Source organism: Dama dama, chromosome 7 (genome assembly GCF_033118175.1).
Source record: "Dama dama isolate Ldn47 chromosome 7, ASM3311817v1, whole genome shotgun sequence".
NCBI lineage: Eukaryota > Metazoa > Chordata > Mammalia > Artiodactyla > Cervidae > Dama > Dama dama.
In genome coordinates, this window is record NC_083687.1 from 2939452 (window position 1) to 2964205 (window position 24754).

Genomic DNA, 24754 nt, shown 5'->3' on the forward strand with positions numbered 1-24754 from the left:
TCTAGTTTGGGTGTACAGTCTGTTCTGTGTACTTGAGGAATATCGGATGATAATCTGTGTACTGAGGGCACCTTTTGTGTCTAGTGCTTGTATGCTTCTGTGGTTTCTGCCTGTGGGTTTTCAGGAGTTTTCTATGGGGCCATCTATATATATTTTGCTGTGTAGGTGGCAAGTCTGTGGCTATTTTTAGGGGCTGGTAGATGTTGCTTATTCTTGTGTTTATGTTTCTGTATTCTGCAAGATGGGAGAATTAATTCTGTGTGAGAATTTGGGAATGTGGCATAAGCATATGCAGGTAGTGTGGTATGTATTTGAAACAGAGTATGTGTATATAGTCATATCTTTGCATATTTGTAATGTAGTGGGTAATTGTGGTTATATTTGGGGCTTATGGAGAGTTGTGTGTATAATGAGCTTGTGTGTGTATTCAAGGGGCATGGCCATCTGGAGAAATATTTGCTAGTGCTTTAGATTTCTGTTTTTCAGTAGGGGCCTCCTAGGCTTACATATTTTGAGAAGCTAGTATGTATATATCTGATGAGAAGGTGAGATTTCAGGTTTATACAGGGGAGTTGGTAAATTTCATTTATATATATATATATATATATATATTTGAAATATATGATGTGATTATTTGTTAGTATATGCAGATGTATGAGCTGGCTTCTAATAGCTAGGGATCATTTGGTATATGGAAGTTTTTTCATAAGTGGTTTCCTGGAGATATTTCTATCTGTCTTACTTGTGTATACTGATTTGTATGTGTCCATCATTAGGTGCATGAATTATGAAAGTGCTCATAATGTATGGAGTGCTAGGAGTATTTAAATGTATTTCTTTGAAGACTGTTAGGGTGTTTATACCTGTATGTTGTAGTAGGTAATATATTTATATATTCAGGGTGAGGATTGATATACATATATAGTGTCCTTCTCTTTATATGTTGGGAGAGAGGTGAGGAGATTGTATTCTGGAGAGATAGCATAATGGATCTCCAGTATTCTTGCCTGGAGAATCCCCATGGACAGAGGAGCCTGGTGGGCTATAGTCCATGGGGTCACAAAGAGTCAGACACAACTAAGTGACTAAGTGCAGCATAGCACAGCATGTCATTCTTTATATTCAGGGCAATATATATATATATATATATATATATTTAATATATTTATATTTATATATTTTATATATATATATAAAATGTATATATATATATATATATATATATATATATATATATATAAAGGCATTCTTTATATATATTAGGGCAATGCTGATGATGTCTGGATGTCTGGAGTTCTGAGAGCGGGGCTCGGGGCGGGGCACCATCCCTGGTCCTTCTCCTGTGCTGCCTGTTTGTTACCTGACATCAGACCCCCTGAGAAGGACGTGTCAGCGGGTGAGTACTCAGATCATAAGGAATACATGGGAGGTCTGAGAGAGAGGTCTCTGTGGGATGCCCTGAGTGGTCTCTGGGTGAGATTTCTGAGTGGATGTATGGGAGGTCCCCCTATGGAAACAGTGTGGGTCTCTGTGTGGAGACTCCTAGTGAGGGCACCTCGGTTGCTGACTGTTCTGCCCCTTACAAGAGAAGGGCACAGGGATTTTCCCCTTCTGGTTTCTTGCTATTCTGTTGGTGTCTCTATGTGTTAGTTCTCTACACAGGTGTCTTCGGGGTCAGCTCCCCCAACCCTCAGCACTGACTTCTTGAAGCCTCTGAGGACCAGGCAGCCCCCAGGCTCAGAGTCTCTGCGTGTGCCTCCCTCTCTCCTGAGCTCTGGAGGCCACTCTGTGCCCTGAGGTCCAGCTGCTCCCTTAGACCCTGTCTGAGCCCCCACTGCTGTGCCCACCCTGAGGGATGGGGCCCAGAGGCAAGACCTGGCTCCAGGCACAGACCTCAGCACAAGCAGGTCTGTGCATGCCGCCATGCAGACCTGGACCTGGTCCCGTGTGTGGAGGCCCTAACAGGCGTGGGGGCAGGCCCATTCCAGCTGTCAACTGGATCAGTGCCCCCTCCTGGAGCCAGTCTCTCTACCCCATTAGTGACTCTGACACAGAGCCCCCAGTCACTCTAGAGAATTGCTCTTGTCTCCTTTCCTTCCAGGGCTTCCCTGGTGACTCAGATGGTAAAGAATCTGCCTGCAATTCAGGAGTTATGGCTGCGATACCCGGGTCAGGAAGATGCCCTGAAGGGAATGGCTACCCACTCCAGTATTCTTGTCTGGAAAATTACATGGACAGATGAGCCTGCAGGGCTCAAAGAGTTGGACATGTCTGAGTGACTCACAGTTTCTTGTGTAGATGGGTCCTGGGGAGACAGCTGACTGCACCCTTCTCTACAGGTCACTTCCCACACACCAGGGGACACATCCTGTCTGCTGGCTGCCTCCCTGTCCAGGCTCAGGGCTGAGCAGGGTTGATGACAGCTGAGACTTGCTATGACACAGTAGAGCCCCTGGGCCTGTTGAGTGCCACCTGTCCTCTGGGAGCCTCCTTGGGCCACATGCATAGGTAGAGGTCCCGGACCGTGAGGCTGTGCTGAGCTCCCAGTCCTGAGAAAGCCGATTAACTACACTCTGGAGAGGTGGAGATTGCCTGCTTGGAGGCTCTGCTGCTTCTGAGGGCCTGGCCCTCTGTCAGGGACTCCAGGTGACCTCCCTCTGTCTGGGCTCTGGGAACTGGAGTAGAGGGGAGGCTCTGGGGTGGGGCCGCCCAGAGCCAACGGCCCCGTAACTTCTTTCCTCTGGGCGTGTAGATGCTGGTGGACACCAGGGGCTCCTTGGTCACTGCACCATCTATGCGCACCTCTGACACCTGCCTCCTTTCCCTGCATGCGACACTAGGGGTACTGTGTCCCACCCTCAGACAGTGAGGTGACTCCACACAAACATGCCCCCTGCCCATTCCCTGGCAGAGGTGAGTACTATGAGCTGTCCTCTTCCCCAGGGCAGGGGTGGACCAGCCCTCAGGGGCCTTCATGCTCCACACTGCAACCCTTAGAGCTGAGAGTGTGCGATCCTCATTCTCACCCCTGCTCCAGAGCATGAGAAAAACAGGGGAAGGGTGACAGGCCTGGCGTGTCTCATTACAGCTCCATCTGGAAGAGGGGGAGCTTCCAGTACAGCGCGATCTAATCCCACCATGACACGTGGATGAGGTTTCTCCCACCCTGGACTAGGGGCCAGCACTGCCCCAAACTCCCTTCCTTATTCTGACGGGTGAACTTGCTTCTGACACTTTGTGAGCCTGGGGGGAATTTTAGCTTGGGCAAACTCTTCCCCTACAGACTCACAAGTTCAAGGCAGAGAAAGAGGTGGTCAGGACTGAGCTACATCCTGAGAAGAGGGAGGTCTTCAGGTCTAGTTCACCGTGACATGTCCTGAATGCTGTTGCTTGTTTCTGTAATGCTGTGCTGGTATTATGGACACTGAGGTGCACGGAGGGAATTAGGGTGTGGATGAGTATCCATGCTGGAGTTCACTTTCCTTCCATGACCCCATCCCATATGGAAGTCAAAGCAGGCGCCTGGGAAGAGTGGACCCTGACCCATTTCCTTTCTCCAAGCAGGGCACAGACAGAGCACCATTTCTCAGGAGAAAAGACATTTATTTCAGAAAACAATTTTTTTTTTTGGTAGGAAGAAGCTTTTAACACACAGAGGATGTGCTAACATGAGAGAAAAATTGTTCATATGCACAGTATGCATTTTTTCTGGGAGAAGAATTTTCCTACCAGGAATGCTGTGACAGGGATGTTCTGATTGACCAGCAGAGGTGTATTTCTGAAGAAGACAGTGCCTTGGGCTGTGGAGGGGATGGCCTGGGACACTTGTCACTCTTGATCCGTGCTGGCAGGCTCTGCCCAGCCGGGGACCTGGCTCCCTGGGTGGGAAGGTCCACGTGCTATTCCTGGGACTGGTCCACTTCCTCTTTGTAGGATACATATGGCCTATGGGGGTAGCTCGCTGGTGGTGGGCTGTTTGTTTCATCACTCTCCTTTGCTCTTGATTTCAGAGAAAGCCGTGGTAGCAGTAAGCTGGACTTAATGGGGCCTGAGTTTCTGCTTTGTACCAGTGAAGCTCCGAAGATGTGGTCCATGGTGAAGCTCCATCTTCTCCTATAAGATCTGTCCAACAGATGTCAGTCATGAGAGCCTGAGCCTCAACAGCCTTGCTGACCGCAATCAGACTTCTTTTGACAGTCCCCTGCCTCTGGGCTGTGTCTGCTGCAGGCTTGCTTTTTGCAGGGCTTGTTCCAGTCTTTTGCCTTCAGGGGCAAATCCACTGCAGAAACTGCTTAATCCTTTCTTTAATGTGGTATTCTGAAGAAACCTGTCTCTTCTTCAGGATTAACTGTTTTGTAGGGACTCTGCTGATTCCTTTTTCTGGCCAGGGTGGCTCATCCTATGGGCCTGGTAGAACCTCTGTACCACCAACCCCTTTTTATGCTATTGTAGTTTGGGCCTCCTATTAGTCTCTTTCGCATCAGTGGAGACGAACTTCCTTTGCTGACTCTTATGTTGGGGCTGCCTTCTCAGGGCTTTCTGCTGTCCCTGGCTGTTCCCTCCACTGGACATAACATCACATGTGTGGGAATTGGACAGGGTTTCAGAAGAGCACAGAGTTTCCTGGGAAGCCAAGGTGTTTGTGGCAATGAATATATCTGAGTGACAGGTTTTGAGAAGCCTCCCAGCGGCACAGTCTTGAAGGAGCAGGCAAGTGGCCTGGCCTTGAGCCCGTTTCCTCCAGTCTATGAACCCTTGGAACTTAAGCTTATGAAACTGTTCATCAAAGTATACATCTTCTGGATTTGTGGCAACAGACTTTGTGTTTGAGGAGGGATTTTTATGGGACCTTGGAGACCATGATCTTATATCAATATTAATTATTTGGGATTTGGTTAGTAGACTAGATTCAAAAGAACCTTTCTAAGCAGGGTCTCCCTCCACAGCCTCTTGTTTTCTGGAAGATTGGGAACATTCATCAGGGTCCATGACAGTCACACTAGAGCAAGTTTCTGGGGTGGCCTAATCCCCAGATTCCTCCTGTGGCTCATTCCTGGCCATTGCTGGATGTGGACTGGGCTCCAAGCTGCCTTTGTCAGCCTCCACAATAGAGTCAGTGTACCAAATTCTGCCCCCAAAGGTGTATGTGGGGGCCTGAGAAGGTGGCTTGTCTCCCTGTCCAGTCAGAGTGGCCTCTGAGGGCTTCTGGATGTTTCCAATTGAGGTTCTTCCCAGAGCCCCCCAGGTTTTCTCAGTTGCCTGGTAGGGGTCAGGGCAGGTACTCTCCAGGGTGGGCACTGCCTGGATTGTTATCACTTTCTCTCCTGGATGGGGATGAGAATGTTTTCCTGAGCCCTCTGTTAACTTGGGTTTTTGGGTGGTCCCCAGAGTCACTGGTAATCTTCAAGGTGGATCTTGGAATTCTTATGTGATGAGAAGTTTTCAACTTCAATCTATATATGAACCTAGGAGAAGGACCCATCTGTGCCTCACCTGAAACTTTATTATATGAGCTTCCAGCTCCTGTTGAATATGAGGACTGAGGACAAGAGACTCATAGGAAGTCTACATGGAAGCTTCCCAATCCTGAGAACAACCTGCATTTTCTGTTCCCATGGGAGCATTTGACTGTCCAGGAAGGTCTATGAAGTGGTTGGCAGAAAGCCTTGAACAATAGACATTAACAGGGATCCAACCCTCATGGATCTGCTGTGACTTCCTGTTTATAAAGACCGCCAGGATTTCTTCTGGATGCTTCCTGCCTGGGCTCAACTCTCTAACTCAGGCTTTGCACTTGGGACCTTCACTGGAGGGTTTGGTGAGTCATGCACAAAACTTTTAGGAACCTCCTCATGCTCTGCTTTACATCTTGGCTCAGGAGCTTTCCTGTTGGGATCCTTGCTAGGTACCAGGATGCCATTTTCTGTGTTTCCTGGCTGCTTTTGCCTAGACCTGCAGAAGGCCTTGAGGATCTCTTTGTGTCCATTGCCTGCCAAGGCCATGGGGATTCGCCCTGAGGCTGCCTCACTTTCTGAGACTCTTGGGTTCTGTGGGGCGGCCACTCTCTTGCTGCATGAACCTTTTAGAAAGAGGGCACTCCAGTCTCTCCTGAACCTCAGGGCTGATCAGATCCTCAGGAACAATGGAGACAGATTTGCATGCCTGGGAAGACCTGTTTTCCTGGGGAAGATTGGGGGTGATCTGGCTAAAGACTTGCTGAGATTTTTCTAACCAAAGAGGGTAAAGTTTGCCCACTTTCTAGGTGCTTTTTAAAAAAGTGACATTGTAGGATTTGAATTGCATTGAGGATCAAAGTTTGTGCCTTATTTTGGACTATAGGTCAAGACACTTCTTCATAGCCAGTCTTCAGTTGAGAGGAAGATGGTTCCATTGGGAAAGAGAGTGTGAGATGGGCAGTGGGTCCACATGTGAGTCCGAGGTTGTGGTTGTGAGTGAGGTTTGACTGGAGTCAAGGATTGGTTTCAGTCCTGGGTCCCCATGTGAGCCTGATTTGGTGATGTTTGAAAGTGAGCTGCGGTTGGAGTCTAGGCTTGGGGTGAGTATGGGTGTCCACATAAGCTGGAGGTGGTGGTTGAAAGTGAGTTATGGTTGGAGACATAACTCCATAGTGGTTCTTTTTTAAATAAATTTATTTTACTTTACAATATTGTATTGGTTTTGCCATTCATTGACATGAATCAGCCATGGGTGTACATGTGTTCCCCATCTTAAGCCCCCCTCCCACCTGCCTCCCTGTCCCATCCCTCTGGGTCATCCAGTGCACCAGTCCTGAAAACCCTGTCTCATGCATCAAACCTGGACTGGCAATTTGTTTCACATATGACAATTTACACGTTTCAATGCCATTCTCCCATATCATCCCACTCTCACCCTCTCCCACAGAGTTCTAAAAGACTGTTCAATACATCTGTGTCTCTTTTGCTGTCTTGCATACAGAGATATCATTACAGTCTTTATAACTTCCATATATATGCGTTAGTATACTGTATGGGTGTTTTTCTTTCTGGCTTACTTCACTCTGTATAATAGGCTCCAGTTTAATCCACCTCATTAGAACTGATTCAAATGTATTCATTTTAATGGCTGAGTAATATTCCATTGTGAATATGTACCTTAGCTTTCCTATCCATTCATCTGCTGATGGACATCTAGGTTGCTTCCATATCCTAGCTATTGTAAACAGTGCTGCAATGAACACTGGGGTACATGTGTCTCTTTCAATTCTGGTTTCCTCAGTGTGTATGCCCAGAAGTGGGATTGCTGGGTCATATGACAGTTCTATTTCCGGTTTTTTAAGCAATCTCCACACTGTTTTCCATAGTGGCGGTACTAGTTTGCATTCACACCAACAGTGTAAGAGGGTTCACTTTTCTCCACACCCTCTCCACCATTGATTGCTTATAGATTTTTGGATAGCAGCCATTCTGACTGGCGTGTAGTGGTACCTCATTGTGGTTTTGATTTGCATTTCTCTGGTAATGAGTGATGTTGAGCATCTTTTCATGTGTTTGTTAGCCATCTGTATGTCTTCTTTGGAGAAATGTCTGTTGAGTTCTTTGGCCCACTTTTTGATTGGGTCTTTTATTTTTCTGGAATTGAGCTGCAGGGGTTGCTTGTATATTTTTGAGATTAATCCTTTGTCTGTTTCATTCGCTATTATTTTCTCCCATTTTGAAGGCTGTCTTTTTCCCTAGCTTATTCTTTTGTTGTGCAGAAGCTTTAATTTCACCATTGCAATGAAAAAAACAAAATACTTAGGAATATATCTACCTAAAGAAACAAAAGACCTATATATAGATAACTAAAAAACATTGGTGAAAGAAATCAAAGAGGACACAAACAGATGGAGAAATATACCATGTTCATGGATTGGAAGAATCAATATAGTGAAAACGAATATACTACCCAAAGCAATCTATAGATTCAATGCAATCCCCATCAAGCTTCCAACTGTATTTTTCAGAGAACTAGAATAAATAATTTCACAATTTGTATGGAAATACAAAAAACCTTGAATAGCCAAAGCAATCTTGAGAAAGAAGAGTGGAACTGAAGGAATCGACCTGCCTGGCTCAGGCTCTACTACAAAGTCACAGTCATCAAGACAGTATGGTCCTGGAACAAAGACAGAAATATTGATCAATGGAACAAAATAGAAAGCCCAGAGATAAATCCATAGTGTTTTGATTGGACCTGGATCTGCACTTGAGCCTGAAATGGTGATTGACACTGGGGCATGGTTGGAGTCAAGAGTTGGAGTCGAGTCTAGCCTGAGTGTCCATGTGAGCCCGAAGTGGTGGTTGAATCTGGGGCATGGTTGGAATTAAGGGTTGGGTCTGGCTTGGGTGTAAATGTGACTCAGAGGTGATGGTCGCAGCTGGGACATGGTTGGAGTCAAGGACTGAGGCTAAGCCTGGGCTACAGGGTGGATCAAGGACTGGACCAATGGCAGTTGTGAAGTTAATTTAGCTAGAATTTGGGATTGTTTGGCCTTAGAGCATTCACGGAATAAGATAGGGTGCAAGTCTAGAGGGTACTGTGTCAGTAGACCACAGAGATTGACTCTGCAGAAAGGGGAGACCCAGAAGAGCTCCCTGCATGCCTTCTGTAGATGAACCCTCAATGTGTGAGGATATCGGAGCTTTTTGGGACCAAGCATCTGTTCGGGTTTGCGTTTTATTTTCCAGGAATTCTGGTGCCCAAGGTGTCCTGCTTGTCACTCAGTGACTTAATTCCCTTCCCCAATGAAGTCACATGGCAGCCTGCCTCCTCATTTTCTTACTCTTTCCAAATCTTTAATTCCACTCTCCTGGTGATTCATATCTCTAGCAGCTTCTGCACATCTGTGCTGACAAAAATGAGGATACCTGCCTCTACCTGCCTGTTTTTGGGATCTCACCAAAATCATGCCTCTGGTGAGTGTATGGGAAGGTATTCTTTTGGGTTCCCAAGTGTGTCAAGGTGGAGAAGCTCCATTCTTTGGCAGCCCCCGCCACCAAGACAGGGTAGGAAGAGGATAGCTGGAACGGATGATCCCTACGATCGCTGGTCTCCAACGGGACCATGGGCGTGAATTTGTGGGACAGTGCCCGCTGTTAGTACCATGGGCTCACCCTGACGGAGGGTCAGCAAGGAGCCTAATGGTGCTGAGGTGGAAGGCAGGTCCCTGTATCAGGATGACATGGTGGGTAGGAGAGAAAACAAGTGGGTGGAAGACTGTCCAGGGGAAAGAGAGGCTGTGGTGTTGGCGAGGCTCTCAGGGATGAATCTGAGTGGAAACTGAACTAAGCCTGGAGAAAAGCTGGAGAAATGCTTGAGGCTCGAGGCAGAGGCCATTTGGGCAGAGGAGACATGGAGCACATGGGGAGCGGACTTTTCCCACCACAGCTGTTGGTCTCCAGGAGGTGTTTCTTTGCACATCTCCCCTGGGGCATCTTGAGAGGAGACCTGATGAAAGCTGCCTTTGTCAGGGAACCGCCCCAGGTGTCTGCAGCAGACATGAGGAACAAGCTGCAGCCAGGAGTTTCTGGGCCTGGATAACTGGCCAGGCTGGGAAGGGGTGGTCATCTGCAACTAACTGCCCTGCACGAGCCCCATACTGAATTCACAATGTCCGTGCTGTCTCTCACCCCAGGATTTTAGCCATAACCCACCCCCAGGACTCCCGCTTCCAGTTCAACCTCAGGCTACCTGCAGCCCTGGGGTCACACCATAGGCTCTGGTAAGAACCACCACTGAGGAGAGAAGGGGAAGATTCTCTATCTTTGCAGAAGCGTTGTCACCTCCCAGACCTCTTCCAGTGGTTTCAGGCAACCTCTGCAAGCTGGAAATCAGCAAACTGGGTCATGGTGAGGAAGCCAGGGCATAGGGGTATTACAGGAGGCTGATTGCAGTATCCCTTTAAGGGGACACAATTGGGATATTGGAAACCAAGTACCAGGGTCCAAGGCGACATGATCCCTGACAGTGATGGTGAAGATTGTGATAGGATTTACATTAACAAAGTGCTTTCATACCCACTACCCCTTGATGCCTTCACCAGTCCCTTTGTGAGGGAGAATGGGCAGCATTCACTGCATAGATGAATCTGAGAAATGTTAAATGATGTGCAAAAATAATTAACCTCAAATTAAAATGAATAAATTAACAAAACAATGTGTCCACAGTTGGACCTGGAGTCCCACCTCCCAATCCAGGTGCTATTGGTAGTCCAACCCAGAGGCTCCTGCTGGGCCAAACCTTTTTCCAGGTCCTTCCAGCTTCATTGTCTACATGGAATCTGGGTAGTGTCTGGGTCCTGTTCTTCCAGGAGCTTCCCTGAGGGTTCTGTTTGCCAAGGGACGGGCCCTGCCACTGGCCTCCTCTGAGCTGGTGGACATGGTCCCTCAGGGTCGGAGAGATGGGGCTAACTCCAGGGGCAGACATAGCTGAATGGCAGAATGTACCTTTCAAAGCTCCACTCCTCTCCCTACTCCCACTTCTCTGCTTTGACTCCTTTTGATGCTGAGACACAGAAAAAATGAGGACTTGAGACCCAATTCTCAGTCTCTGCTCTCTAGACAAGCATCAGACTCTCAGTGTCCATACATAATATGACTTTTGGCATTTCACTAACAGAGCTCTGTGGTTTTTCTTTTCACGAATTTTTAAGGTGGATAAAAATATTTTGTTTTCCTTTTTTGAAGCACATAAGGATTTTTGAACTGAGATTGACCCGAATCTTTTGTCATTGTTCCTCTGCTCAAAAATGCACACATTCTCAGAGCAATGGGTGACTCTGACTCTGTCAGGTGGTCCTCTGTTTCCGAGTCCAGCGCCCCACTCCAAGACTCTCAAGACCTCAGCACTGTCCTCAGATCAGTCCTGTCCAAGATACCTATTCACGGCTGGTGAAGCGGTGCTCGCGCACCTTGCTGTAGTTCAGACTGAACTCAGTATCCAGTCCTCGTGCCCTGGTCACTGTGTTTGGGAGATACCGTGGAGCCCTCGAACATACCTGGAAAACTGATATCTCAGATCTTTGGAGAGACGTGTTCACTCTGCCCCCTGTCCAGCCTGGTTGTCTCCAGAGGGTAATGTTTTATTCTTCCATGAGAATAGATGTCCTATTCTTTCCCTTCTCAGGAATCTCTCTAGATGATTCAGAAGCATAGAAATAATAATAGAAAAGAGAGGATCACGTACTTGTGGGTCTCAGCCAAGGTTTTCTTATATTCCTGATGGTTCCATGTTTCTACGGAGGAGGAAAGGACGGGTTATTCTCGAGCTAAGGAAGGATCCAGAAAAGGAGCCCCAGTGTACACAGAAAGGGGAGGATGGTATCAATCTCCCAGGAATTGGAGCTGTAGTTCAGTCTGTATCAGAAGTGCTTTTCAGAGAAAAGAGAGGATTCTCCATTGTCTGCATCACATGGCTGCCCTCAGGAGACTGGACACAGGGTGTGCTTGTGGGCTAATATACTAGGCCCACATTCTCGAGCTGTGATCCGGACACAATGGGCTCCTGAGGGTGAGGAAGGAGCAACGAAGGCGGAGGCTGTGACACGCCACCTCCTCCCCGGGCCATTCAGCCATGCAGCTCCACCCACCTCCCTCCTCTGAGCCTCCCTTCCTGCATTAGTCAACTTTCAGTTCATCCTACCTGGAACTCAGACAATGCTTACTACAGTTTATGTCAGAAAAAAAAAAAAAAAGATGGAGGGAACCAGATGCAAGTTTCTGGTTGTCTCTCCTCTGGGCTTGTACAGTGCTCAGCTCTCTCAGCAAACAGTGTGACAGTGTGTGCAGAGCACTGTTAGCCATCATTAAGCCTTGGTGTCCAGGGTTGTTACTGGGGCTCAGTCACATTGGAATGAAAGGATCATATGACTGTACTTACTACTTAGTTACCAGTACCCCTCCCTGACATCAGACTGTTATAGCCTGTCCAAATGACCAGGACTTGATTAATAACAACTTTTCTAACTTTTCTCACTGCTTCCAGCTTAGGACAAACCAGAGAAACCCAAATATATATACCTAACCAGTCACATAAGATGCCCTACTTTGGGACTTCCCTGGTGGTAGAGTGGCTAAGAACCTGTGTGGCAATGCAGGGAACATGAGTTTGCTCCCTGCTCTGGGAAGATCCCACATGCCCTAGGGCAACTACACCCGTGTACCACAACTCCTGAGCCTGTGCTCTGGAGCCCACAACTACTGAAGCCTGAACACCTAGAGCCCAAGCTCTGCAACAATGAACACCTTACTCATCACAGCTAGAGAAAGCCTGAGTGCCACGGTGAAGGCCCAGCACAGCCAAAGATGATAAATAAATGCAAATGTTAAAAATATGCCCTACTTCTTGTTAGCTGTCAAAAGCTTCCCAGTTTCAACAGCCTCTACTCAGGGCACACCCAAAGCCTCCCATTATCTCCCCTGTAAAGCTCCCCCCTCCCCTGCCAAGCTTTGGATCTCTGGCCAACACAAGTAATGGTGGCTGACTCCCTTGTTAAAGCAAGCTCCGAACAAACAACTTGGCTTCTTTTCATTTGGTTGGTTTGTATTTATTCCCAGCTACATTTTTAATGGTTTTCCTAGATTTAAGTCTTAAATGATAGAAAATTGAAATAGAAAAGTTATAGAAAGAACACTGTCAAGGTTCTGATTCAAGATGGTGATGCAGGAAGATGCTTTGCTTACCACCTTCCATGGATACACCCATTTTACAGCTCTATGTGGAATAATTTCCTCGGGGCGGGGGTGGGGGGACTAAAGACTGGCTGAGCAATAAGTATACATCAGGCAAAAGAGAAAAAACACACACTGAATCAGATGTGAGAAGGCAGACCACATCTCACAATTAACCCCACTTCTGACACTGCAAGGCACAGTAGGGAGCGAACTAAAAACAGGAGATTCTCCCTGGAAGCAAAGGGCTTGAACCCCACATGGAGTACCCCAATGTTTAAGACCTACATATGAGAAATGAGCCCCCCAAACATCTAGCGTTGAAAACTAGCAGAGACTGCATGTATTGTACAAGACCCTAAGACTGCCCTGATCAAAGAAACAGATCTTAAAGAGCTCATGAATCACACTCACCCATCCAATGGCCCAGCCCATTGTGCAAACTTTAAGTGAGAGAGAACCATTTGCATGTATTACAGCATTGACCTGAGGGGCACACATCTAATTTAAAACACACATCAAAGAGTGTGCTAGAACACTTGGGGGACAGAGACTGGGGGGGGGGGCGGCATACCAGTCTCGATATGCATTCTCTCTGTCTTGCTCTGGACAATAGGCACCATCTATTTTTCTTCTTCTTCTTATGGGGGTACTCACCAATAGGTACCCACCTAGCTACAGTCAACGGAGGGCATGTTTGCATGCTATCTCTGGCATACTCCAGAGCACCAGATTCTATCAGAAGGAAGCTTTTACAGGCTTCTGGTGCCCTGATTTCTGTAGCTAATGCCTAGGGAACCTCATTGATCATCTGGTTCTGGAGACAATGGGAGTCTTGTATTCCTTCATGTCTGAGAGACACTTTTTGGTAGGCTATCAGGCCGAGAGCAATGCACAGATAGCACACTGAAAGATGCCCTACACTTTTTTTCAACAATGGAGGAGGCATATTTGCTGATATAAGAGCTCTGGCCTGAGGAGCAGGCTTATGGTATGATATAAATACAGGGACCTAAGGTAGTGCTTTCAGGGAGCAGAGGCCATCAGAGGCGATCTCTGCATTCTCCCTTGGTCTCACCCCAGCTCATCAGTACCTTCCAGAAGGTAGCTTTTACCCTCGGCAGAAACCACAGTTTTTAGACCTGCTGCCAGGTGATGCCTGTACATGGTCTGTCTCTGGTGGTTAAATGACTTACACTAATACATCCCACAGGATCATAATCAAAAGAAGAAGTGTTCTCCGGAGCACAGCAAGAGACAACAGGCCTAGGAGCTCAGTCTACGAGACAGGCCTAATTTCTCTCTCTTTGCTATTGGAGTCAGCTTTTCCCCTTCAGGGGTTCTTATTCTTTATTTTTTGTTACTGTTCTTCCTCTTCTTCTTCTTTTTTCTTTTCTCTCTCTCTTTTTCCCCTCCCTCACACCCCACATCATGTGGGAGCCCAGTTCACAGGCCAGAGATGAGGTGTGAGCCCCTGTGGCTGAGTTTGAATTTCTTGAGTAACAGAGAATGTCGGGCCCCAGGAAATATTAATCAGAATAAAGTATCCAAGAGGTTCACATCTTAACACCAAGACCTGGTTCTACCTAACTAACTGCCTGCAAACTCCACTTCTGGAAATGTCAGGCCAAACGACTAAACAAGATGGGAATAAAGCCACAGTCATCACACACACACACACACACACACACACACACACACACACACACACACACACACACAAATGATGAGGTGGCAAGAAAAAAAATGTTCCAGATGACAGAGAAAGGTAAAAATTTACAAGACCAAATAAATGAAGAGAAAATAGGCCAACCTATCTGTAAAATAATTAATGATAGTAAAGAAGTTTCAAAATATCAAAATAGAATGGAGAAAATGCAAGAAAGATTTACTCATTTAACGAACACCTAGAAGAAATAAAGAATAAACAGTGACGAGCAACACAGTACCGAAATTAAAAATACCTCAGGAGTTGATAGCAGAATAACTGAGGCAGAAGAATGGATAAGTGAGCTGGAAGACAGAATGGTTAAAAGAACTACCAAGGATCAGAATAAAGAAAAAAGAATGAAAATAACTGAGGACTGTGTCAGAGACCACTGGAACAATATTAAACACACCAACATTTGAATTATAGGGGTTCCATAAAAAGACAAGAAAAAGAAAGGCTATGAGAAAATATTTGAGGAGATTATAGTCAAAAACTCCCCTAACATGGGGAAGGAAAGCCACCCAAGTCCAGGAATTCCAAAGAGTCCCATACAGGATAAACCCAAACAGAAATGCACCAAGACACATATTAATCAAAGTAACAAAAATTAAACACCAAGATAAATATTAAGAGCAGCAAGGGAAAAGCAAAAAATAACATACAAAGGAATCCCCAAAAGGTTAATACCTGACTTTTTGGCAGAAACTCTGCAGGCCAGAAGAGAGTGGCAAGATATATTTAAAATGATGAAAGAGAAAAACCTACAACAAGAGAACTCTACCCAGCAAAGATATCATTCAGATTGGATGGTGAAATCAAAAGTTTCATAGACAAGCAAAAGCTAAGAGAATTCAGCACCACCGAACTAGCTTTACAACACATGCTAAAGGAAATTCTACAGCAGGAAAGGCCAGACAGGAGAAAGATCCACAAAAGAGACTTATTGCTAATCATCAAAGATGCAGTCTGAAAGACAAATTTGTAATCAAACACACATCTGAGGTCTGACAGACATCCTTTCCGTAGAACTCAGAGGCTGGGTACTAGTAACATTTGACAAAATTCAACATCCATTTATGGCTAAAAAACCCAACAAAGTGATAGAACAGGAATAGACCAATATGAAATAAAGTGATTTATGACAAGCTTAAAGTTATGGTGAATAACTAAAGCTTTTACTCTAATGTAAGGAAGAAGATAAAAATGCCCACTTCTGGTTTATTCAAGAAAGTGTTGGAAGTCGTAGCCAGACAAATTATTTAAAATAATAATAATAAAAGCATTCCACTAGAAATAAAGAAGTAAAACTGTCACTATTTGCAGATGATGTAATATGATTTATAGAATAAAATGAAGAAGGATCAGTCAAGATGACAGGATAAGAGGATGTGAAACTCACTATGAACACAACAAAACTAAATCTACATGTAGAATAATTCTCAATGAAAGGTAACAGCAAACTGGATGAAGGATTCCAGTACAATCAAGACTATCAGAAGGAAGCACAGGTAGTCAGGTAGGAAGGGATGAAAAGCAATCTTCTTGACATCTGTGACCTTAGGAGGACACTCAGAAGAAAAGGGAAAATACACAGCTGGACACCTACCCTTGGGAGGGATTCTTAAGACCCACAAATTGGGGTCTAACACAAGGGAGACAAGCCCATTGGGTGGTGGAAGGACTGCTGGGACAAATAGATGGGCAGTGGGAAACTTGGACTTTCTTCACAGGGAGAGCATGTGCTGGCTTGCGCCTGAGGCAAGGCGAACAGAATTCTGTTCTACCAGCTGTTGATTTTCTCATTATTACCTCAAAACATGTCCTAGCCTTAGAAAAGCAAACACTTTGGTCCTGCTCACTCCATGGCAAAGTTTCGCATTGAATCTGGAGCAATGACAACCAGACATGAAGACGTGACTGTGGCAGCAGAAGTAACCTGGCTTTGGGGTAGAGCCTGGGTGCGGCAGAAAGAGCACAATGCTTGGTGCTTACTCAGCAGGGCATTAGGAGCAGCCCAGACCTCTGACAACAGCCACTGCATGATATCTTGCCCCAGATACATGCAGAGAGGTCACTAAAGCCCTTTGTCTCCACACTGGGCAGGAAGGGCAGAAAATGGGGGCAGTGATCAGCTGTGAGGACCAAAGAAGTCTTGAACCTGAGGCTGAAACTGTGCAGACTGAAAGAAGTAACTATGGGTGCCTGCCCATGCAGAGCATCAGAGAGAGAGCTCAGGCCTCTGTCCATAGCAGACTTCACTGAAGACCCTCCAAAGGCCCCACTTGCTGCATGTCTCACCCGCTCAGGGGCAAGGGACCTGGTGAAGGGACAGGAGAAAACACACTTAAAGGAAACAGGGCCAACTTGGGCCCAACCCATTAAATAAGAATATGGGACTTCAACACCTCAAGTGCATCAGTGGCTTTCATTGGTACAATAGACAATAGAGCAACTGGACTTCATGTATCACTGCAAGACACTGTATCCTAAAGTAGGAGAATAAACATTCTTTTTTAACTGCGCATGAAACATTCATATGAATACATCACATACTAGGTCACAAAACAAATCTCAAGAAATTAGAGAAGAAAAATTATATAAAGCATTTTTCTCTGGTCACACCAGTATGAAATTAAAAATAAATTGTTGTAAGAAAATGAGAAAAAGCATAAGAGATTAAAAATGCTAACAACAGCAGCAAAAAAGCAATTTGTCAGTGAATATCTCAATGCCAAAGAAAGGCAACGCTAAAGAAAGCTCAAACTGCCACACAAGAGTACTCATCTCACACACTAGTAAAATAATGCTCAAAATTCTCAGAGCCAGGTTCAGCAATACATGAACCATGAAGTTCCAGATGTTCAAGATGGTTTTAGGAAAGGCAGAGGAACCAGAGAGCAAATTGCCAACATCAGCTGGATCATTGAAAAATCAAGAGAATGCCAAAAAAACATCTATTTCTGCTTTATTGACTATGCCAAAGCCTTCGACTGTGTGGATCACAATAAACTGTGGAAAATCCCGAAAGAGATGGGAACACCAGACCACCTGACCTGCGTGTTGAGGAACCTGTGTGCAGGTCAGGAAGCAACAGTTAGAACTGGACATGGAACAACAGACTGGTTCCAAATAGGAAAAGGAGTATGTCAAGGCTGTATATTGTCACACTGCTTATTTAACTTCTATGCAGAGTACATCATGAGAAATGCTGGGCCAGATGAAGTACAAGCTGGAATCAAGATTGGTGGGAGAAATATCAATAACCTCAGATATGCAGATGATACCACCCTTATGGCAGAAAGTGAACAGGAACTAAAGAGCCTCGAAAGTGAAAGAGGAGAGTGAAAAAGTTGGCTTAAAGCTCAACATTCAGAAAACTAAGATCATGGCATCCGGTCCCATCACTCCATGGCAGATAGATGGGGAAACAGTGGCTGACTTTATTTTTCTGGGCTCCAAAATCACTGCAGATGGTGATTGCAGTCATGAAATTTAAAGAGCTTACACCTTGGAAGGAAAGTTATGACCAGACTAGACAGCATATTAAAAAAACAGACACATTATTTTGCCAACAAAGATCCATCTAGTCAAGGCTATGGTTTTTCCAGTGGTCATGTACGGATGTGAGAGTTGGAGTATAAAGAAAGCTTAGTGACAAAGAACTGATGCTTTTGAACTGTGGTGTTGGAGAAGACTTTTGAGAGTTCCTTGGACTGCAAGGAGATCCAACCAGTCTATCCTAAAGGAGCTCAGTCCTGGGTGTTCATTGGAAGGACTGATGCTGAAGCTGAAACTCCAATACTTTGGTCTCCTGATGTGAAGAGCTGACTCTTTTGAAAAGACCCTGATGCTGGGAAAGATTGAGGGCAGGAGGAGAAGGGGACGAAAGAGGATGAGATGGTTGGATGGCATCAGTGACTTGTTGGACATGAGTTTGGGTAAACTCTGGCAGTTGGTGATGGACAGGGAGGCCTGGTGTGCTGCGGTTCACAGGGTTGCAAAGAGTCGGACACAACTGACCAACGGAATTGAACTGAACTGAACTGAAAGTGGAGATAGTAATATTTCGTGTGTTATAGGTCTATTAAGAGGATCAAACCATGTCTATAAAGTCCTTGCGTCTTTGGGAACCCGTTATAAAGTTTAGTCGGGCTGATGACTGTTACAACCCTGGCCAATTGCCCAAGCTTCCCGAAAATGTAATGTTGGAAATTTAAGAGTTCTGACGATAAAACAATTCATTTATTGACAAAAACACAGACCCAAGAAAGGACTCAGTTCAGTTCAGTTCAGTCTCTCTGCCGTGTCCGACTCTTTACGACCTCATGAATCGCAACACGCCAGGCCTCCCTGTCCATCACAAACTCCCGAAGTATACTCAAACTCATGCCCATGGAGTCGGCGATGCCATCCAGTCATCTCATTCTCTGTCGTCCCCTTCTCCTCCTGCCCCCAATCCCTCCCAGCATCAGGGTCTTTTCCAATGAGTCAACTCTTAGCATGAGGTGGCCAAGGTATTGGAGTTTCAACTTCAGCATCAGTCCTTCCAGTGAACACCCAGGACTGAGCTCCTTTAGGATAGACTGGTTGTATCTCCTTGCAGTCCAAGGGACTCTCAAGAGTCTTCTCCAACACCACAGTTCAAAAGCATCAATTTTTCGGTGCTCAGCTTTCTTCACAGCCCAACTCTCACATCCATACATGACCACTGGAAAAACCATAGCCTTGACCAGATGGACCTTTGTTGGCAAAGTAATGTCTCTGCTTTTTGATATGCTGTCTAGGGTGACCATAACTTTCCTTCCAAGGAGTAAGGGTCTTTTAATTTCATGGCTGCAGTCACCATCCGCAGTGATTTTGGAGCCCCAAAAAACAAACTCTGACACTCTTTCTACCGTCTCCCTATCTATTTCCCATGAGGTGATGGGACCAGATGCCATGATCTTAGTTTTCTGAATGTTAAGCTTTAAGTCAACGTGTTAACTCTCCTCTTTCACTTTCATCAAGAGGCCTTTCAGTTCCTCTTCACTCTCTGCCATAAGGGTGGTGTCATCTGCATATCTGAGGTTATTGATGTTTCTCCCGGCAATCTTCATTCCATCTTGTGCTTCTTCCAGCCCAGCGTTACTTATGATGTACTCTGCATATAATGTAAATAAGCAGGGTGACAATATACAGCCTTGAAGTATTCCTTTTCCTATTTGGAACCAGTCTGTTGTTCCATGTCAAGTTTTAACTGTTCCTTCCTGACCTGCATACAGGTTTCTCAAGAGGCAGTTCAGGTGGTCTGGTATTGCCACTTCTTTCAGAATCTTCCACAGTTTATTGTGATCCACACAGTCAAAGGCTTTGGCGTGGTCAATAATGCAGAAATAGATGTTTATTTCTGAAACTCTTTTGCTTTTTCAATGATCCAGCGGATATTGGCAATTTGATCTCTGGTTCCTCTGCCTTTTCTAAAACCAGCTTAAACATCTGGAAGTTCACCGTTCACAGATTGCTGAAGCCTGGCTCTGAGAATTTTGAGCATTATTTTACTAGTGTATGTGAGATGAGTGCAATTGTGCGGTAGTTTGAGCCTTCTTTGGGATTGCCTTTCTTAGGGATTGGAATGAAAACTGACCTTTTCCAGTCCTGTGGCCACTGCTGAGTTTTCCAAATTTGCTGGCATTGAGTGCAGCACTTTCACAGCATCATCTTTCAGGATGTGAAATAGCTCAACTGGAATTCCATCACATCCACTAGCTTTGTTCATAGTGATGCTTTCTAAGGCCCAATTGACTTTACAATCCAGGATGTCTGGCTCTAGGTGAGGGATCACACTAGTGGGATTATCTGGGTCGTGAAGATCTTTTTTGTACAGTTCTTCTGTGTTTTCTTGCCACCTCTTCTTAATATCTTCTGCTTCTGTTAGGTCCATACCATTTCTGTCCTTTATCGAACCCATCTTTGCCTGAAATATTCCCTTGATATCTCTAATTTTCTTGAAGAGATCTCTAGTCTTTCCCATTCTGTTGTGTTCCTCTATTTCTTTGCATTGATCACTGAGGAAGGCTTTCTTATTTCTCCTGGCTATTCTTTGAAACTCTGCATTCAAATGGGAATATCTTTCCTTTTCTCCTTTGCTTTTTGCTTCTCTTCTTTTCACAGCTATTTGTAAGGCCTCCTCAGACAACCATTTTGCCTTTTTGCATTTCTTTTCCATGGGGATGGTCTTGATCCCTGTCTCCTGTGCAATGTCATGAACCTCTGTCCATAGATCTTCAGGCTCTCTGTCTATCAGATCTAGCCCCTTAAATCTATTTCTCACTTCCACTGTATAGTCAGAAGGGATTTGATTTAGGTCATACCTGTATGGTCTAGTGATTTCACCTACTTTCTTCAGTTTACGTCTGAATTTGCAATAAGGAGTTCATGATCTGAGCCACAGTCAGCTCCTGGTCTTGTTTTTGCTGACTGTATAGAGCTTCTCCATCTTTGGCTGCAAAGAAAATAATCAATCTGATTTCGGTGTTGACCATCTGGTGATGTCCATGTGTTGAGTCTTCTCTTGTGTTGTTGGAAGAAGGTGTTTGTTATGAGCAGTGCATTCTCTTGGCAAAACTCTATTAGCTTTTTCCCTGGTTCATTCTGTACTCCAAGGCCAAATTTGCCTGTTACTCCAGGTGTTTCTTTACTTTCTAGTTTTGCATTCCCATCCCCTATAATGAAAAGGACATCTTTCTGGGGGTTAGTTCTAGAACGTCTTGCAGATCTTCACAGAACTGTTCTGCTTCAGCCTCTTCAGTGTTCTTGGTTGCGCTACGTGGCTCTGTGGAATGGGAACGTCTGTGAGGAGACACCCCGCGTCCAAGGGCAAAGGAGAAGCCCCGGCAAGAGGGCAGGAGGGGCGAAGTCACCTTTAGAATCAAACCCCATGCCTGCCAGAGACTCTCATTGGACTCACACATACCTTGTACACACCAGAACCCAGAGACCCCCACATGGACCCAGAGACAGAACTGTGTCTGAGCGTCTCCTGTGGGGATACGGGTAAGCAGTGGACTGCCACAGGGGCATGGGCTCTGGGGGCAGCAGACTGCGGTATGGCAAGAGCCCTCCTGGAGGAGGTGGCCATTAACCCCACCACAGAACCAGGAGAATTTACATAGGCTTGGGGAAACAGACTCTTGGAGGGCACAAACAGAACCTTGTGCACACCAGGACCAGGGAGAAAGGAGCAGTGACCCCACAAGACACTGACCCAGACAGGCCCGTGAGTGTCCAAGAGTCTCCAGCAGAGGCATGGGTCGGCGGTGGCCTGCACGGTAGGGGCGCTGAGTGTAGCAGTGTGTCCATGGGACCTTCTGAAGGAGGTCACCATTATCTTCATTACCTCTACCATAATTTGGCCTCAGGTCAAATAATAGGCAGGGAACACAGCCCCGCCCATTGACAGAAAATTGGATTAAATATTTACTGAGCATGCCTTCCCCCGCCCCCCCCCCCACCCCCGCCATCAGAACAAGAACCAGTTTCCCCCTCAGTCAGTCTCCCCCATCATGAAGCTTCCATAAGCCTCCTATCCTTCTCCATCAGAGGGCAGACAGACTGAAAACCACAATCACAGGAAACTAAGCAATCTGATCACATGGACCGTAGCCTTGTCTAACTCAGTGAAACTATGAGTCACTCCGTGTAGGGCCACCTAAGACGGACGGGTCATGGTGGAGCATTCGCCGAAAATGTGGTCCACTGGAGAAGGGAAAGGCAAACCATTTCAGTATTCTTGCCTTGAGAACCCCATGAACAGTACAAAAAGGCAAAAAGATAGGACACTGAAAGATGAACTCCCCGGGTTGGTAGGGGCCCAATATGCTACTGCAGAAGAGTGGAGAAGTAACTCCAGAAAGAATGAAGAGATGGAGCCAAAGCACAAACAACACCCAGTTGTGGATGTGACTGGTGGTGGAAGTAAAGTCCAACGCTGTAAAGAGCAATATTGCATAGGAACCTGGAGTATCAGGTCCATGAACCAAGGCAAGCTAGAAGTGGTCAAACAGGAGATGGCAAGCGTGAACATTGATATTTTACAAATCAGTGAACTAAAATGGACCAGAATGGGTGAATTTCACTTAGATGACTATTATGTCTACTACTCTGGGCAAGAATGCTTCAGAAGAAATGGAATAGCCATCATAGTCAACAAAAGAGTCCGAAATGCAGTACTTGGATGTACTCTCAAAAACGACAAAGTGATCTCTGTTCATTTCCACGGGAAACCATTCAATATCACAGATCACAGTAATCCAAGTCCTCTTGTGTAGTCCTCCATTATTTGAGACGTGGCACCGAGTCTCTCCTTCTTCATGGAGATTTCTTGACTGTGCAGCTCTCACTGAGCCTTTTCACTTCAGCCCCTGTTATCTAGTCTCTGAGGAACAGTTTAGCCCCTAATTTTAAGCTGCCGTCTCACTCCCCCCGCCATGGGGGAGAAATTCGGCTAAGTATACATTGGTTGAATAGGGAATATTTATTGATATGCACAGCTCTTGTCTTGCATAAATGGACAGTAACAAAGCATGACAAGAATGAGGCGTTTTTTGTTGTTGCTGCTGCTGTTGAGAAAAATGTATGGATCATCTCAGTAATCTATTAGGAGATGGGATTTCTCCTTGGAATGCCATTCAAATTAGCAACAAGTCTTTGTAGTTCAGAAAAAGGCTAATGGGATTAGAATCCATATTTATAAGATTTATGAATCAGAGTCTTATTATCACAGTCTCCTTTTGGGAGGCATTAACTAACTTAGCCCTAGATAACTGAATACAGTATCCATCCCTCAAACTTCTTTAAAACCCTGGGACATTAAGATGAGGGGAAGGAGTAAGAGACGGTCTACGAAGACATGACTTGTAGTCATTTTATGGAGGAACGATAGAAAAATATTATTGTAGAACAATGAAAGAGTGTAAAATCAAGTACAAACCTTGTGTGACAAAGATGACAGTGAAGAATATGTTTTGTGATTCTTGGTGGTGTGAATATCTTTCTTGATTCTCTGAGTAATTCCTGGTCCTACATTCTACAATATAGATATTTATTTGATCCTGGGTTTGAGTTAGGCTGTGCTCAGTCCACTTTCCTCATTACCAATTGGTATTGTTGTATTCCTGAAGACTGATGATCTTCCAGCAGAGCTGGAAACTGCATTTTCAAAATGTCTGCACTGGATGCAGAAAAATCAAGTGTTCAATAGGAATTATTATCTATGAAAGGAATGGAAAAGAAATGTGAAAACCTAGAGAGAAGAAAAAGAAGTTGGAGCAAGAAGTAGTGAATCTCAAAAGTCATATAGAAAAAAGAATATAATAGAACACAGTCAAGTTGAGCAGTATAAACAGGAGACTGAGGAAAGAGGGAGACAGGATCTAGCAGAGAAATAGAAAGAAGTCAAACTATTTTTGCAGGTTAATTCATTGATCTTTGATGTGCTTGAATTCACTTTCACTGCAGATTACATTCCAGATGTAAACAGCTTATGTGTTTCCTCTATTTCCCTTACAGCAGTTTGTTTTGTAGACTTCAAAGAAGGGGACACTTGTTCTCCCTTTAGATATTTCAGTTTTCATCACACTTACACTAAATTGACCTATCAGAATGATTCCCACAAGACAATCCTTTTACTTATAAGATCAATTGGTATAAAACAAGTCTATGAGGAATAAAAAAAAATATTGTGGGTTAGACCTAGTACCATCCTCTTGAATTATTCTTAAGTTGTCTTGTTCAATTTTTAAAATTTTAAGTTGATCCTCTTATTCTTTGAATTGTCAGTATATAAGTACTACTATAATAATTATTTCACTTTAACTTTATAATTCAGATTTAATTCACTTCAGATTGTCGATAATTATTTTAAATTTCCGATATATTTTTTTTTTCACTTTAAAATCTCTCTCTGAAAAACTGACTCAACACTAAAGGGAAAAATTATAATATTCCAGGTTATAATTATTTTAAAAATGTTACCTTTTTCAACTTGCTTTAGATAAAAGTAGGATCTCAACAGATGGAACTCAGAATTAAAGTCTTAGAATCTGAACTCTCCAAGATGAAAACCTTGCATGAAGATTCTAACAAAGCAGAGTTGGAAAAATATAAGAAATTGTACTTAGTAAAACTAGACGTTAGAAAGTCATTGGAAGATAAACGACACAAGTGAGTCAAAACACAGAATCACAGAAAAGAAATTTAGGTCATTAATTTGTCTCTAAAGCTTAATTTTTATAGAGTGTGGTTCATGAGATTGGCAGAAAGTGAAAGCTAACTAGATAGTCACTGCTAAGGGAGAGCCCTACAACAAACTATTAAT

The 24754-nt window shown here is 44.8% G+C and overlaps 1 protein-coding gene across 1 annotated transcript in view; it reads left to right on the forward strand.

The window, feature by feature from the left end:
• The window catches only part of LOC133059980 (spermatogenesis-associated protein 31E1-like), a 54551-nt gene extending 50432 nt beyond the window's left edge, over window positions 1–4119 (forward strand). Inside the window, exon 5 of the mRNA XM_061147764.1 lies at window positions 4011–4119. Within this exon, the coding sequence (XP_061003747.1) occupies window positions 4011–4119 (109 nt within the window). The remainder of the gene's footprint in view (window positions 1–4010) is intronic.
• Window positions 4120–24754: the final 20635 nt, after the last annotated feature.